This window comes from Ostrea edulis, chromosome 1, assembly GCF_947568905.1.
Source record: "Ostrea edulis chromosome 1, xbOstEdul1.1, whole genome shotgun sequence".
Taxonomy (NCBI): domain Eukaryota; kingdom Metazoa; phylum Mollusca; class Bivalvia; order Ostreida; family Ostreidae; genus Ostrea; species Ostrea edulis.
This window is the reverse complement of record NC_079164.1, coordinates 88,091,909-88,108,341: the sequence shown is the minus strand read 5'-3', so window position 1 is coordinate 88,108,341 and position 16,433 is coordinate 88,091,909. Positions and strand designations below refer to the sequence as shown.

General features: G+C 34.5%; 1 protein-coding gene across 8 annotated transcripts in view; it reads left to right on the top strand.

Moving 5' to 3' along the window:
* LOC125672585 (phosphatidylinositol 4-kinase alpha-like) overlaps positions 1-16,433 on the top strand; it is an 88,559-nt gene that overhangs the window by 47,404 nt on the left and 24,722 nt on the right. For 5 of the 8 annotated variants that reach the window (XR_008802867.1, XM_056164777.1, XM_056164765.1 and 2 more), the window contains 6 exons: positions 2,189-2,347; positions 2,463-2,614; positions 4,087-4,194; positions 4,389-4,519; positions 5,117-5,254; positions 10,360-10,395. Coding sequence is in view for 6 of the 8 variants with exons in the window: in XM_056164777.1 (XP_056020752.1) it covers positions 2,189-2,347; positions 2,463-2,614; positions 4,087-4,194; positions 4,389-4,519; positions 5,117-5,254; positions 10,360-10,395 (724 nt within the window). In the remaining 2 variants the exon portion in view is untranslated. The remainder of the gene's footprint in view (positions 1-2,188; positions 2,348-2,462; positions 2,615-4,086; positions 4,195-4,388; positions 4,520-5,116; positions 5,255-10,359; positions 10,396-16,433) is intronic. The other 3 variants (XR_008802870.1, XM_056164780.1, XM_056164767.1) reach the window with 1 other exon arrangement.

The following is a 16,433-nucleotide window of genomic DNA, read 5'->3' as shown; positions in this document are numbered from 1 at the left end:
AGGAGCACTGCAAGAATTTTTTAAGTCATAGAGTGGACTAAAGAAATGATAAATTTGGATCCTTCGAATTGGGGCTTATCACTGCTTTCAGCAATTCTTGTATCCGTTATAACTAAATTACAAGTCGCGCCAGATAAACTTTTGAACGTTTTTCGCTGTAAATGCAAGGCAAATTGTGACACTAGCCGTTGTACTTGTAAAAACATGGACTGAACTGTACTGCAATTACTCAAATGATCACTTATATAATTATTGCAATATTGTGAAATTATCTTCACAGCCCCCCCCCCCCCTTTTTTTTACGATGCTGCGTGCCTGATTCATTTTGCTTTTAATTCTATGTGTCCATTGTTTTTAAAACAGATTACTCCTGAAATTCTCGGTATTAATTGCACAATAATTTGGATAGAACTAAACATCAAATACGGCTATAACCCCCCCCCCCCCTCTTTCCCCAAACTCTAGAACTTGACGAAGTGCACATATTAAAGATTTCTTTATAAAATCGTAGAAACTGAACCTTGTTTCGTCATAGATGTAGTACAAACTGTTAAAACTCAGCTTAATAAAAATTTGGTAACGTAAGCTTTACTATACACTGTTTGTTTTAAAATACTACATGTATTTATGTGAAACATAGGACTGGGACCGGAATGGTAAGCGCGCCTCCAACTTCCGATGTAAGGGGAGTAACTGCAAAAATGTAGGTCATCTTTTACAGACCATTTTTGAAGGGGCACTTGTTTTGTGTTAACAGTTTATTTTAATGTATAAATCTTCATGTGGTAACTCATATATGCCTAATGGACAGGAAAAAGTATTTTCTTCCAAAATCCAGTTTTTAACGATTTTTGTTGGGAAATGAAGATTTCAGCCCAAAATTCGGCAAGGGAAAATAAATTTTGGTGCAGAAAAGTTTAGTTGTGCATTTGGACATTTTATTCTTAAATTTATAAGATCAATGTCATCTCTTCTATAAAACAGTCATTTCCTATCATTTCCAGTTTTTCACTATTTTTGTTTTAGAAAAAGGTTGGTTTTCCTACCTAAAATGGTATTTTTCATAAATATTGCCAATAATCTATATATCTTACTTGTTGAGCAGTTTTTAAGATAAATCCTAACTTCAATATTTTATTGGTAGACTCAAATGTATGACAAAATATGGGTTTTCTTCTTAAAATTTCAATCTTTAACAATTATATTCAAAAAAGCAAGATTTTACCCAAAAATTACAATCAAGGAAAGAATATATTCTGCTGTAAAAAAATTAATCAAACATTTCCAGGTTGAAATTTGAGATATGAAACTTATTTTTACTGTATGTTACATAAAATGGACATTTTCTTCAATTTCCAGTTTTTAGCGATTTTCATGAAAAAACACATGCTTTTACCCCAAAATTCCAATTTTCCCATGGAAATACAAAAGCCAATTTTTAATATGTTGTTTGCATGTGTTTTCTTGAATGAATAATCAAAATTTCATTTCTGTTGCAATTAGTTTGAGGTTTTGCTCATTTTTGAGCTAGATTGACTAGACTATACCCATATTTACTTATTACTTTGATATAATATACTCACTACTGGTGCATTATGACGTGTGAAACAATATTACATGTACAATACGCAAACTTGAGATTACTTTTACTATAAAGTTATAGGATAAGAGAAAATGGCAAAGCTGTTTGCAATGCATTACGGTATTTACTAAATATATTGAATAAAGATAAACTTACCTCAGAAGTGAAGCGACGACAATCTGGTTTATAAGAGAAATTAGGTGAAGTTTTCAATATACAAAACGCTGGGTGACAACTATGTCTGTGCACACCTTGCCTGCTTCGCCCAAACTAACTCGCAACTGGTATTTCAAGTGAATATATACACAGGTATCTAAATTTAGACCTGGTGAACATCATTAACTTTACCTGTATGGAAGCAAGTTGGAAATAAAATTATATACATTTAATTCTTTTGTACAAGGTTAAAACTAGGGAAAGTAGTTTGGACATAAAATGTGACACTAATGAATGGATGTATGTATTTTGTATGTGTTGGTTTATTAATGGATGGATGTATTTATTTTGTATGTGTTGGTTTATTAATGAATGGATGTATGTATTTTGTATGTGTTGGTTTATTAATGAATGGATGTATGTATTTTGTGTGTGTTTGTTTATTTTCAGTTCCTGTGTGAGATGGCAGCAGCTTGGCAGTTAACTGTTGACAGTAAGATGGGGATATTTGAGGAGGACAGAAAGAAACCTGACCCACTTGCCAAAGCAGAAAATGAGGTTCTCAGTCCTGACCCCCCTTTTGCCAAACCTCACCATATTTGGACCAAGGTAAAACTGCATAATCATGAAAGTGATTGTAGTACTCACCTCAAAAATTAAAGAGAGGGAGAAAAAAATGAGGAATTTGAATAAAATCATTGACCTCAGCCAGTGTTTGTTGTAGTTTTTGTTGGAGAGAGTGGAGGTGGCTCGTTACAGCAATGAAGATCAAGTCAACATCCTCTCCAGTCTTCTCAGCAAGTCCTTGTCTATCAGTGTCGGTAGAAGACCCCCACCTATATCCCGACACCCAGAGGCTATAGGACCCAGGCTCAGGTATGTTTAACAGAAGCCTAACAGGTCAGTATTCTTTGCTAACTTCTCAGCAAGTCCTTGTCTATCAGTGTCGGTAGAAGACCCCCCACCTATATCCCGGCACCCAGAGGCTATAGGACCCAGGCTCAGGTATGTTTAACAGAAGCCTAACAGGTCAGTATTCTCTGCTAACTTGTCAGCAAGTCTTTGTTAATTATTATAGGTCAGAGACTTCCACATCTTTCCTTGCACCCAAAAGCTATAGGACCCAAACTGGAGTATCTTTCTTAGTGGGCAGGAGGATTCTGTCCATTTCCCATCACCTACATGTAGGTTACTATGGATGCAAGCTTAATGATTTCTAGCACCCAGAGACTTTACGACTGAGCCTTAGTTAATCTATCAGGTGCCACATATGGGTGAAGATGCAATGTCTTTCTGATTGATTTGACCTCTCTTCTGGAGATCATCTGATTGATTTGACCTCTCTTCTGATTGATTTGACCTCTCTTCTGGAGTTCTGATTGATTTGACCTCTCTTCTGATTGATTTGACCTCTCTTCTGGAGATCATCTGATTGATTTGATCTCTCTTCTGGAGTTCTTCTGATTGATTTGACCTCTCTTCTGGAGTTCTTCTGATTGATTTGACCTCACTTCTGGAGTTCTTCTGATTGATTTGACCTCTCTTCTGATTGATTTGACCTCTCTTCTGATTGATTTGACCTCTTTTCTGGAGATCTTCTGATTGATTTTACCTCTCTTCTGGAGATCTTCCGATTGATTTGACCTCTCTTCTGGAGATCTTCTGATTGATTTGACCTCTCTTCTGGAGTTCTTCTGATTGATTTGACCTCTTTTCTGATTGATTTGACCTCTCTTCTGGAGATCTTCTGATTGATTTGACCTCTCTTCTGGAGACCTTCTGATTGATTTGACCTCTCTTCTGATTGATTTGACCTCTCTTCTGGAGATCTTCTGATTGATTTAACCTCTCTTCTGATTGATTTGACCTCTCTTCTGATTGATTTGACCTCTCTTCTGATTGATTTGACCTCTCTTCTGGAGACCTTCTGATTGATTTAACCTCTCTTCTGATTGATTTGACCTCTCTTCTGATTGATTTGACCTCTCTTCTGGAGACCTTCTGATTGATTTAACCTCTCTTCTGATTGATTTGACCTCTCTTCTGGAGACCTTCTGATTGATTTGACCTCTCTTCTGATTGATTTGACCTCTCTTCTGGAGATCTTCTGATTGATTTGACCTCTCTTCTGAAGATCTTCTGATTGATTTGACCTCTCTTCTGGAGATCTTCTGATTGATTTAACCTCTCCTCTGGAGTTCTTCTGCTTCTCTTCTTATATTCCTATTCTATGTCTCAAACACATGTGAAAGAAGAGCACCCTGGAAAAACAAAGACTAGTCAGCATTACTAGTATTGGTACAACCATGCATGTTGGATGTTGTTATATTTATTTCTTGTCTTTATAGATTGCTAAGTATGGGGTTACAGTTATTACAAGGCTCCTTCCTTCCTAATACTACCAGTAAAAGTGTACTGAGAGAGAGGATATATGCTGCAGCCCTGGACTACTTTGCGTAAGTACTCGCCCCTTCCTCTCTCACAATACCAGTTAACTTTAGGCTCATGGTAATTTTCACATTTAGTATATGAAACATATTAAATTCATTCTTTGAAACAAATTAAAGGTTTTCTAACTCTCTGAAGAAAAAAAATGTTTAGGCTATATTCAGTAACACAAGATAACCAGATTTAATTTTAATCTCATCAGAGGTCCTTTGATGTACCCCTCCCAGAGGGGATCAGAGCTGAGAGAAGATATCAACACTATGGTCAAATTCTGGAGACTGCTGTTTACTGACAAAAAGTACATAACTGTTGACAAAGCTGTACCATTTGGAGGTAGGTGCATTATTGTAGACAAAGCTGTACCATTCGGTTGTTGATAGATCACTTTAGGCAAAGCTGTACCATTCGGTTGTTGATAGATCACTTTAGACAAAGCTGTACCATTTGGTTGTTGATAGATCACTTTAGACAAAGCTGTACCATTCGGTTGTTGATAGATCACTTTAGACAAAGCTGTACCATTCGGTTGTTGATAGATCACTTTAGACAAAGCTGTACCATTCGGTTGTTGATAGATCGTCATAGGCAGGATGTACCATTTAAGGATAAGTACATGTACTTCACTAAACTCTAATTAACATGTACATCATCATAAACAATAATGTATCACGTGAGGTTGGATGATATCCTAATATGCTAAAAAACTTGTGATTTGTTGAGAATTACAGTAGAATTTGTTTTATGGAAGGTATTATCTATTTCAAAAAGAAATGATGTATATTTTTTCATCCACTGAAATAAGATTGAGGTATTTTGTTCAAGTATCATCAGTGATCAATAGTAATACGGGAGTGATAGTTTTGATCTCTATCCATGAGTCTCTGCCCATTTTGTTTCACGAGTTATAATTGTAGTGTCTGGTTTTTGTAGCTGTTCCAGATGAGACTCAGAAACAGGACACTTTGGGACTTTCGCAATCAGGGGGAATCCCCTCAGACTTGTTACAGGGCAAGTGGATAAATCTGACCATGAACTCTGGAATGTCAAACAACTCCAAAAGATCTGCCAGTAAGTTCAGACTAGTCAATAGTCAGACTCTCTCAATAGTAATGTTTATTTCAGGATGTATGTTTATGTTACACTAAAGTTACTTCACTTTGATATTCTGTACAATATTGTATGTAAATCACCTAACTGATTTCTTTTCTTGTCCCTAACATACACTGTAAGTTTGATTAAACCTTTCTAAGACACTTGATTAGCATTTTCAGACACTACAATGGTGGGTAGACTACAACTTCCTATTTCAAATCACCACATGCAGATTATAGGGGTATGCGATAGAGGCGGTATAAAATTATGAAATCCTATGATAATTCATCACAGTATTTTTTTTCAATAACGGAATTGGCAATATTCAAACCGGAAGTATGCATTAAATGTCAAATATGGTGTCATATCTGAATTAAAAACTTGCCTAGATAAGGACTTTGTTTTAAATTGTTAGTGTTTAAACAATAAGAATAGAATGATATAGATAAATACATAGCCCTATTTACACTGTACACAAATAATTTGTGATTGGTCTTTTATTGTTGAGTATTGACCACATTTCACATTTTTATTTATTTATTTATTTTTTAAATATTTACTCTAAACAATTTGTGATTTTTATATTTTTTGTTTATCAAAATGGCAGACAAAAGAAGCAATGTGGTAAATACAGAAATGTTATTGAATAATTCGACATAACAAGAGAGGGTATTTTTCTTTCATTTTAATGAATAAAGTATGGCTTACAAGACTACTAAACCTTTTTAGATAAAAGGAAAATTGCAAGTGGGGGAAGGGGGAGGGGGTAATATGAGCCAATATCCACCCTGAGTATATTAAATCATTTCTGACTTTGATGTTAAACACTAGTAAATTGATTGATTGTATCTTGTTTAACGTCCCTCTCGAGAATCTTTCACTCATATGGAGACGTCAGCAAGAATGGTGAAGGGCTTCAAATTTAGGCCTTTGCTCAGTGCTTACGACCATTGAGCAGTGAGGGTTCTTTAGCATGCCACACCTACTGTGACATGGGACAACGGTTTCTAAGGTCATCTCCGAGAACCCTTGACATTCACACCTGATGCTGAGCATTTGGCGATGGAACTGTCACAACCTGTTTTAACAACTTAGGTCTGTCACGGCCAGGATTCGAACCTTGGCCTTCTGCATGTGGGCGAACGCTCTACCTCTAGACCACCGCAGCGGTCACTAGTAAATTAAACCACTGATAAACCATTATATGATTGAATAGACAACATTTGCATTGACCTTATCTCGGGGCTTGTGGGGGGAGGGTTATAATTTGTAGATATTACAATGATCCGTGTAAACACAGTTTTATCACATTACTGGTTTTTCATTGCAATAAACATAAAATAACAATAATTAGATATTAATGTGTATTACTTTGAAAATGAAATATTACATGCATTTAGATTATTCAAATGAGTGGATTAAAGGCATGATTTGGTGTTGAAATACATGTACAGTAGATGCAGTTTTTGCTATAGATCCAATCATGATTTCAGTTTGTTGTAGCTTATTTGACAAATCAGAGATCGTTTCATAGCTTACCTTGACCAATCCCTGATGTGTTCAGTGAGGTGTTCAGATTGTTGCAGTTTATCTTCACTAATTAGTGATTTTTAGATAGTTTTCTTTGACCAATCAGTGGTTTAGTGAGTATATCTTGACCGACAAGTGATGGTTTGAGTTTATTGTAGTTTACCTTGACCCTGCTAGGCACAGGAACAGCTTTGTTATGGGTCTTTATGGTCCCATCGAAAAATCTCATCTTGGTTACAACCCCACCCATGAGGAGGGCAAGTATTCAATGTGCTGTAAAACGGTCTAACTTGAGCACAAAACATCGACCAACATAGATTTTAGATTTAATTTTGGAGACTAAATTTGAATTTAGAAGCTGTAAACAGCTGTCTATTCAAGGATGTGGTCTTCTTTCATAGCATTCAAATAAAATAAAATAAAATTTAGTAATATTACACGTACTGGTGAATGCAGCCCTGCGTGTTGATCAAGCATTTTTACATGTATTTCAGCAATATGATAATAAAAGCGAGTGATCTCAATTTGGCAAATGGTGCTTGTCGCAAAATTATGGGGAACTTGGTATTTATAGCAACTTGAGCAAAGAGGAAATCTAGAATTATTTCATCAAGTAGTAAGGAATTTTATTTTACGTAATATTACTGTTAACACCAATGATATTTTCTTACTTTTTTGAGAAAAATGAAAACATGTACCCTGTACCAGGTTTTCAAAAATATATAAAAAGTAATGATAAGGTTCATGAAAGTGGACAGGTTTTTTTAAAAAGTAATGATAAGGTTCATGAAAGTGGACAGGTTTTTTTAAAAAGTAATGATAAGGTTCATGAAAGTGGACAGGTTTTATAAAAAGTAATGATAAGGTTCATGAAAGTGGACAGGTTTTATAAAAAGTAATGATAAGGTTCATGAAAGTGGACAGGTTTTATAAAAAGTAATGATAAGGTTCATGAAAGTGGACAGGTTTTATAAAAAGTAATGATAAGGTTCATGAAAGTGGACAGGTTTTTTTAAAAAGTAATGATAAGGTTCATGAAAGTGGACAGGTTTTATAAAAAGTAATGATAAGGTTCATGAAAGTGGACAGGTTTTATAAAAAGTAATGATAAGGTTCATGAAAGTGGACAGGTTTTATAAAAAGTAATGATAAGGTTCATGAAAGTGGACAGGTTTTATAAAAAGTAATGATAAGGTTCATGAAAGTGGACAGTTTTTATAAAAAGTAATGATAAGGTTCATGAAAGTGGACAGTTTTTATAAAAAGTAATGATAAGGTTCATGAAAGTGGACAGGTTTTATAAAAAGTAATGATAAGGTTCATGAAAGTGGACAGGTTTTATAAAAAGTAATGATAAGGTTCATGAAAGTGGACAGGTTTTATAAAAAGTAATGATAAGGTTCATGAAAGTGGACAGGTTTTATAAAAAGTAATGATAAGGTTCATGAAAGTGGACAGGTTTTATAAAAAGTAATGATAAGGTTCATGAAAGTGGACAGGTTTTATAAAAAGTAATGATAAGGTTCATGAAAGTGGACAGGTTTTATAAAAAGTAATGATAAGGTTCATGAAAGTGGACAGTTTTTATAAAAAGTAATGATAAGGTTCATGAAAGTGGACAGGTTTTATAAAAAGTAATGATAAGGTTCATGAAAGTGGACAGGTTTTATAAAAAGTAATGATAAGGTTCATGAAAGTGGACAGGTTTTATAAAAAGTAATGATAAGGTTCATGAAAGTGGACAGGTTTTTATAAAAAGTAATGATAAGGTTCATGAAAGTGGACAGGTTTTTATAAAAAGTAATGATAAGGTTCATGAAAGTGGACAGGTTTTTTTAAAAAACTTACTGTTCCAAAAATGTCACTTGCATCACTTTTCCTATGCTACAAATGTCTACTTGCTCTGTCCTTCAAATCTTCAAAAGGCACACATTGCAACTAAATTTTTGAAGTCCAAGGTTACAGTCCTCGCACGTCCTTCATATTCACCAGATTTGGCCCCAAACTTAAAATGTTATATATCAGGAAAGAGATACACTTTGAGAAATGCCTTTGGATCTGCCGTTTATCAGTATCTGAATAGTGTTGCCATTGAAGTGTGTGAACTGTGCTTCCAAAAGTGGTTTGATCAGCTCAAAAGATGTATTCAGACAGAAAGTATTTTAAAGGCCAGAGCAAATTAGAATGACCAAGCATAGAAAAGCAATGCAAATGACATTATTTTTGGACCACCTATCATACAAGAGGGTTTGCTCAAGTTATAAAAAAAACTGTTGTTCAGCTTATCCCAACTTATCTACTAAAAGCACACAGGGTAACAGATCCCCCCTACCATGAATTATAGATTCTTCATCATTCCAATAGTTAGTAAGTGAAAGGAATGAAATGCAAAAAGACTACATCCTTCATTAAAGACTCTCGCTACAAACAAATCAATCTTCTCTGTTTTCAAATATTCCTGTACAAAATGTGAATCAATAAGCAAAACATTTCAAATATTCATGTACAAAATGTCAATCAATAAGCAAAATGTCAATCAATAAGCAAAACATTTCAAATATTCCTGAGTGTACAAAATGTCAATCAATAAGCAAAATGTCAATCAATAAGCAAAATGTCAATCAATAAGCAAAACATTTCAAATATTCCTGTACAAAATGTCAATCAATAAGCAAAACATTTCAAAATAGCAACATTAATACAATCTGAATTAAGTCAAATCGATCAAATTATTAGTGTTTACTGGATATTTCCTATATAGATATACTCTGTAATCGCTGGGACTCTTTAAACACATTGATCAAAAAATTGCTGTAGATGCATCACAGTGGTTGATGGGTATCAATAAACGCTTTACAGTAAGGAAACTTTAAAACATGGCTCAATTTTGTCAAAAACTGTAAAAATTGGAACTGTTCCAAAGGAGGTAGAGAAATTTGTTTGTAGCCAGTGTCTTTAAGTGTCCAATCAGTATTGAGCTGTCTCAGCTTAGCAATGGTACCAAAGTTTGGTCATTTAGATTTTGATGTCTGTTTACCCAAATCGTGATGTCAGTGAACCAAATGTGTATGTCAAACATGTGGAAAGCTATCTAATTCAAGGCATGAGATTTAAATGTCGAGAATGTCTACTCATATTAATATTCATAATACTAACTGTGAGAGTTTTGTAAGTATGTGTAGTGAGGTTTTCTATTTGTATGATTCAAGAATGGCATGAGATTTAGATGTCGAGAATGTCTACTCATATTTATATACATGATACTAATTGTGAGTGTTTTGTAAGTATGTGTAGTGAGGTTTTCTATTTACATGTATGATTTGATTGAGGTTTTCTTCAAGAATTTTGATTTGGTATCAGACAGTAACATATATCATATGAACTACTGAATGTTAATTTGTAGATTAAAGTTGAATTGATATTTATTCTAGCATTTCATTTGCAGATGTTTATTATCAGTTAATGGCAATGACACAGTGTAATGTGTCTCACAAATTGACAAACTTGTAGATATCATATACAGATGCTAGTTTTCTACCTCTAACTTTCAGGTCTCGTCAGTGTTTTCGGAGATACGCTGGTTCGCCGTACGTTAATTCACTGACAACTCTTCTTTTTTTGAGTGGCTTCTCATCTAGTATATTGGAGAAGCTGCTCTTCATCTCTGTTTTAAAATAATTTGACAATTTGATTTCATTCTCTCTCTCTCTTTCTCTCTCTCTCTCTCTCTTTTAGAAATATGTATATATTTTTAAAGTGTGATATTCACTATACAAATACTATTATGCACCGAGAAGTAGATAGAGGTGGGAATTTTTTATTTGTTGTTTTGGTTCACCAAAGTTGAAATGACAATCTTTTGAAAATTGAATTACAAGACACACAGGAGAGCAAACTGTTCTGATAGGGGTTTTCAAACTCTGCATGTACAAGCATTTCTGCCGAATTTAATGTTTTCATATCAGCGAGATTTATGTGAATTTTTTTTATATGTATACATTTTTCCAAAATTAATGTAATGCTTACTTAACTGGTGATTGAAATTATCGTTAATATAAGCCTTTAAGTTGTATAATCTCTAGAAATAAACCAAGCGTATTAACATAAATATGTAATAAACATTATAAGAGTTGTCAATTTGTACTCAGCGTTTGTCTCAGGTTCAGTTTATTTTATTTATTAATTTAAATCTAATATGCATTCATGAAATACGAAAATGATGTAATGTGTTTGTGGATTCAGGACCATTTTACAGATTCACGCAACTAGTAATATATTCAAGTGGTCTTGAGGTGAAAAGGGAACGAGTTGAGTCCATACGATTGAAATCTTCAGACACATATACATGTATAGATAAATTATGCCTTTTAAAATCATTAGCCTTTTGCATAGAATTGTTCTTAGTAACTAATTTTGCTTACTATGATAAGGAAGATATCTTAATATTTAAGTATGAAGTCACAATCTTCATCCTAAAGGGATGTACAAAATGCGTATCATCAATGTGGTCTGATCCTTAAAAAAAATGGAATAATTTATTTTCATCTTCTTCGGCCTAATATCTTTGACGCTTGCATCAGGTTGATTTCTTGTGCTATTTGATACATGTGTGTAGAATTCTTTGCAAAATCACATCTGTCTCAAATTTTATGTTGTTTGTCATATGTTAAGTGCAGTTGCCAAACAACATTGAACTAGATGGCATGTTATATACCCAGATCATCATGTTGGCTTTTTAGCTCTTCTGAGCCAAAGGCTCAAAGAGCTAATGCTATGGCCATTTGTGCGGTGTGTGTAAACTTTTTAGAAAAAGGGTTATAACTCAAGAACCCCTTGGCCAATTTTTTTCAAATTTGTTACAGGGTATCATTGGCCCAAGGGCTTTCATACATACTAAATAGAGGGATGTGACCCTTTAACAAGGGGAGATAATCAGGAAAATACAAACAAAGGTAGTGGTTGCTAAAAAATCTTCTCAAGAACCACAGGGCAGATTATCACCAAACTTACACATAAGGATGAGGATATGTTGTAGATTAAAAATTGTTCAAGGCATTACCCTGGGGCAAAGGTCGTGGTCTCAAGGTCACTTCAAAGTTGACCTAAATTTAAATTTTTTTTAAATTCCTTAAATCTTAGATATTTTAGTCATTATAAGGACTAGGATCATCAAATTTTGACAGTTGATGCATCTTAGGACCTTGTGTCAAGTTGTCTCAAAAGTAGGTCACGGTGACCTACTTTTTGAATTTTGCAGGTATTTATTTTAAAATTAATTTTGATGCATATCTTGGACACTTTGAAGCCTATGATCATCAAAACTTGTCAGTTGGTGGATCATGGGACCTTGAAATGCGTCAACTGAAAAATAGGTCACCGTGACCTACTTTCTGAATTTTATGGCTTATCATTTTTAGATATATTTTAAGTTGTTATTTCAAATACCGAGAGGTTTAGAATCATCAAATCTTGTAAGTTGATGCATCTTGAGGCCTTGAAACATATTTATAAAAAAGTAGGTCACAGTGACCTACTTTTTGAATTTTGCAGATATTCAAATTTCACATTTTCAATTTTAGATGCATATTTTGGGCACTGTAAAACCTAGGATCATCAAACTTTGTCAGTTGATGCGTCTTCAGTCTTCGGTTTGTGTCAACCAAAAAGTAGGTCACCGTGACCTACTTTTGGTATTTGACAGCTAAATTACTATATTTCAGACACTATTTGACCTACAATCATCAAACTTTGTCAGTTGATGCATCTTGAGTCTTCGGAGTGTATTGACCAAAAAGTAGGTCACTGTGACCTACTTTTGGCATTTGACAGTTATATTTATATATTTCAGTCACTAATTGACCTACAATAATCAAACTTTGACAGTTGATGCATCTTGAGTCAACGGAGTGTGTCGACCAAAAAGTAGTCATCAAACTTTGTCAGTTGATGGGTCTTGCATGTTCGAAGGGTTTCGACCAAAAAGTAGGTCAACTTGACCTACTTTTGGAATTGGACACCTATATTTATATATTTCAGATACTATTTGACCTACAGTCATCAAACTTTGTCAGTTGATGCGTCTTGCATGTTCAAAGGGTGTTGACAAAAAGTAGGTCACCTTGACCTACTTTTGGAATTGGACGGCTATATTTATATAATTCAGATACTATTTGACCTACAGTCATCAAACTTGGTCAGTTGTTGGGTCTTGCATGTTTGAAGGGTGTTGACGAAAAAAATAGGTCACCTTGACCTACTTTTGAAATTTGACGGCTATATTTATATATTTCAGATACTATTTGACCTACAGTCATCAAACTTGGTCAGTTGTTGGGTCTTGCATATTTGAAGGGTGTTGATGAAAAAAATAGGTCACCTTGACCTACTTTTGAAATTTGACGGCTATATTTATACATTTCAGATACTATTTGACCTACAGTCATCAAACTTTGTCAGTTGATGGGTCTTGCATGTTCGGAGTTCGCTGACCAAAAAGTAGGTCACCATGACCTACGATTGGAATTTGACAGCTATATTTCAATATTCAGATACTAATTGACTTAAAATCATCAAACTTTAATTGTCAGTTGATATTTCTTGGGTTCTCAAAATAGGTCACATTGACCTACTTTTTTTGAATTCTTAGGATTTAACTAAAGATTTAGAATACTAAGAGGCTAAGAATAGAAATGGTGGGGTTGTACAATTTATCAGAAGAGCGATTCTAGGCCCTTGGGCCTCTTGTTGATGTGTATTATGGAATTCCCATCATAGGGTAAGAGGAAGTCTTTGGCTTTTTGATGTGTATTATGAAATTCTCATCATAGGGTAAGAGGAAGTCTTTGGATTAGAAACTCAGAGATAAATTTTTCAATACATGATTGTTGAAGAAGAAAATTGTTCACATGTAATTTAAGGTCAGAGTCAGATCCAGGCACCATCATATGGTAACTTCTGAGAAGTTTCTTACTGTCACATATACACTGAATTGTCTGCAAAACTTTGATCACTGCTTTGTTCAACCTGATTCCTTTCATACTTTTAATGTTAAAGCTTTTTTTAAATATATTTTTTAGCTCACCAAACTTTTCTCATCAAAATTTGTCTGGCGTCTATTGTCGGTGTTAACTTTTCACATATTTCATCTTCTTCTCCAGAACCACTGGGCCGATTTCAACCAAACTTGGCACAAAGCATCTTTAGATGATGGGGATTCCAGTTTGTTCAAATGAAGGGTCATGCTCCCTACAAAAGAAAGATAATCAAGGAAAGGCAAAAATAGGGTGGGACATGCAAAAATCTTTAATCTCAAGAACCCTTAATTAGGCCAGAAAAGTGGAAACATACATGAAAGGTTCCTGACCTAAGAGTAAATTCGGGTTTGGTCAAATCATGACCTCTGGGGGTAAGTTGGGGCCACAATAGGAGATCAAAGATTTACATGCAAATATATTTAGAAAATGTTAAAAAAAAAATCTTCTCTAGAACCACTGGACCAGAAAAGTGGAAATATATGTGAAAGATTCCTTACAATGAGTAGATTCAAATTTGTTCACACCGTGGTCCCTGAGAGTCGGGTGAGGCTGCAATAGGGGATCAAATTTTCACATTCTTATGTATAGGAAAAATTTTCTCAAGAACCACTGGGCTAGAAAAGTGAAAGAAATTTACATGAAAACTTCTTGACAGGGCAGATTCAAGTTTTTACAAATCATGGCCCTCTTGGGTAGGGTGGGGCCACAAAAGGGGATCAAAGTTTTACATGTTGACATGAGGAAAATGCTTTAAGACTCACTGGGCAAGAAAATTTAAAATTTACATGACATAGAGTAGATTTCAGTTTGCTTAAATCATGGTCCCCAGGGGTAGGGTGGGTCCACAATAGGGGATCAAAATTTAACATGCAAATGTATAGGGGGAATCTTTAAAAGAAACTTCTCAAGAAGCACTTCACCAGAAAAGTGAAAATTTACATGAGAGCTACCTGACAGTAGATTCAATGGCCTTTTTGGTATGATGGGGTCACAATAAGGGAAGAAAGTTTTACATGCTGTTATAATGGATAAAGTCTTTTAAATATTTTTCAAGAACCGCTGGGCTAGAAATTTGGAAATTCTATAGATATGAAAGCTTCCTGACATAGAGTAGATTCAAGTTTATTCATATCAAGGTCCCCAGGGTAAGGGGGGGGGGGGGGGGGGGTCACAATAGGGGATCAACATTTTATAAGGGAATATACAGGAAAATAATTTAAAAAAAATTTAAACAAATTCTTTTCAAAAGTAACAGGGCCACACTAAATCAAATCCAAAGCATATGTTGTCCTGTCTGTCTGTCTGAAACTTCAACCTTGCATGCTCATAACTTTTAAAGTGGTAGTGATGGGGCTTTCATATTTCATATGCGCATTCCATGTGGCCTCTTGACCTTGGAGTTTGACGTACTTAAAGAAAACATAATCCAATTCAATATTGCCTGAACTGGCTTTCATAAGTCTTACATGTACATGTCATACATGACCTTTGATCTTGGCCTAGGAGTTTGACTCAAATTTCAAATTCAAACATTACTTTTAACATCTAAATAGGAAATGGTAGGGCTTTCATATGTCAGATATACATGTATGTCATATATATATTCCATGTGACATAACATGGTGACCTTGGAGTTTGACCTACTTTTAAGAAAATGTGATATATTAAATATTCTACTGAACTATCTAAGGTAGGGCTGTCATATGTTGTATATATAGATTTTTATGGCAAGACCTTTCATGTGATACCAAGGTGTTTGGACTTTTGACCTTGAAGTTTGACCTACTTTTAAAAGAAACCTGACTTATTCCATATCTCTAGAATTATTTCAAGGTAGAACGTTCATACTTTATTTATAGATTTCTTATTCAAGTCCTTTCATGTCTTACGATGATCTTTGATATTGTGACCTTAAAGATTGACCTACTTTTAAGATAATACAACCTATTTGATATCTCCTGAACTAGTTAAGGAAAAGCTTTCATATTTTGTATGTAGAGTCTTTATAGCGAGAACTAATGTCACCACTGTGTTTGGCCTGGTGACTCTGACCTTTGAGTATACCTATACTTTTAAAAATCTTACCTAGTATTCAGTATCTCCCAAACTATTTAAAATATAACTTTCATATTTTGTTTATAGATTTCCTATGACAAGACCTTTAATTTAATGCCATGATCTATGTGACCTTGACCCTCCCCCAGAGCAGCAAGGTCATGTAAGGCATATTGATGTTTAGGCATCCCATGTGTGAATTCATATTCAGTTAAAAAATCACAACAGCTGAACAGCAGGGCCAAGATGACTCAGGTGAGCGTTGTGGCCCATGGTCCTCTTGTTTTATTATGTTAAAAGTTTGGGATAATAAAGAAAAAATTATTAATCTAAGTGAGTTTTGTAAGTCGTAGGACCAATCAATTTGTTCTCAAAAGTGAATCCAGATTAAAACAGGCACCTGTTGATAGAGGTGTATCATTTGCCAAGTCCACGCTGGGTCCATTGCAAGTTAATCCCCAACCCTGACAAATTAAGTAATATTCACGTCTCGTATTAGATGTGATTCTCTGTGGAGACATTGGGATAGACCAGAG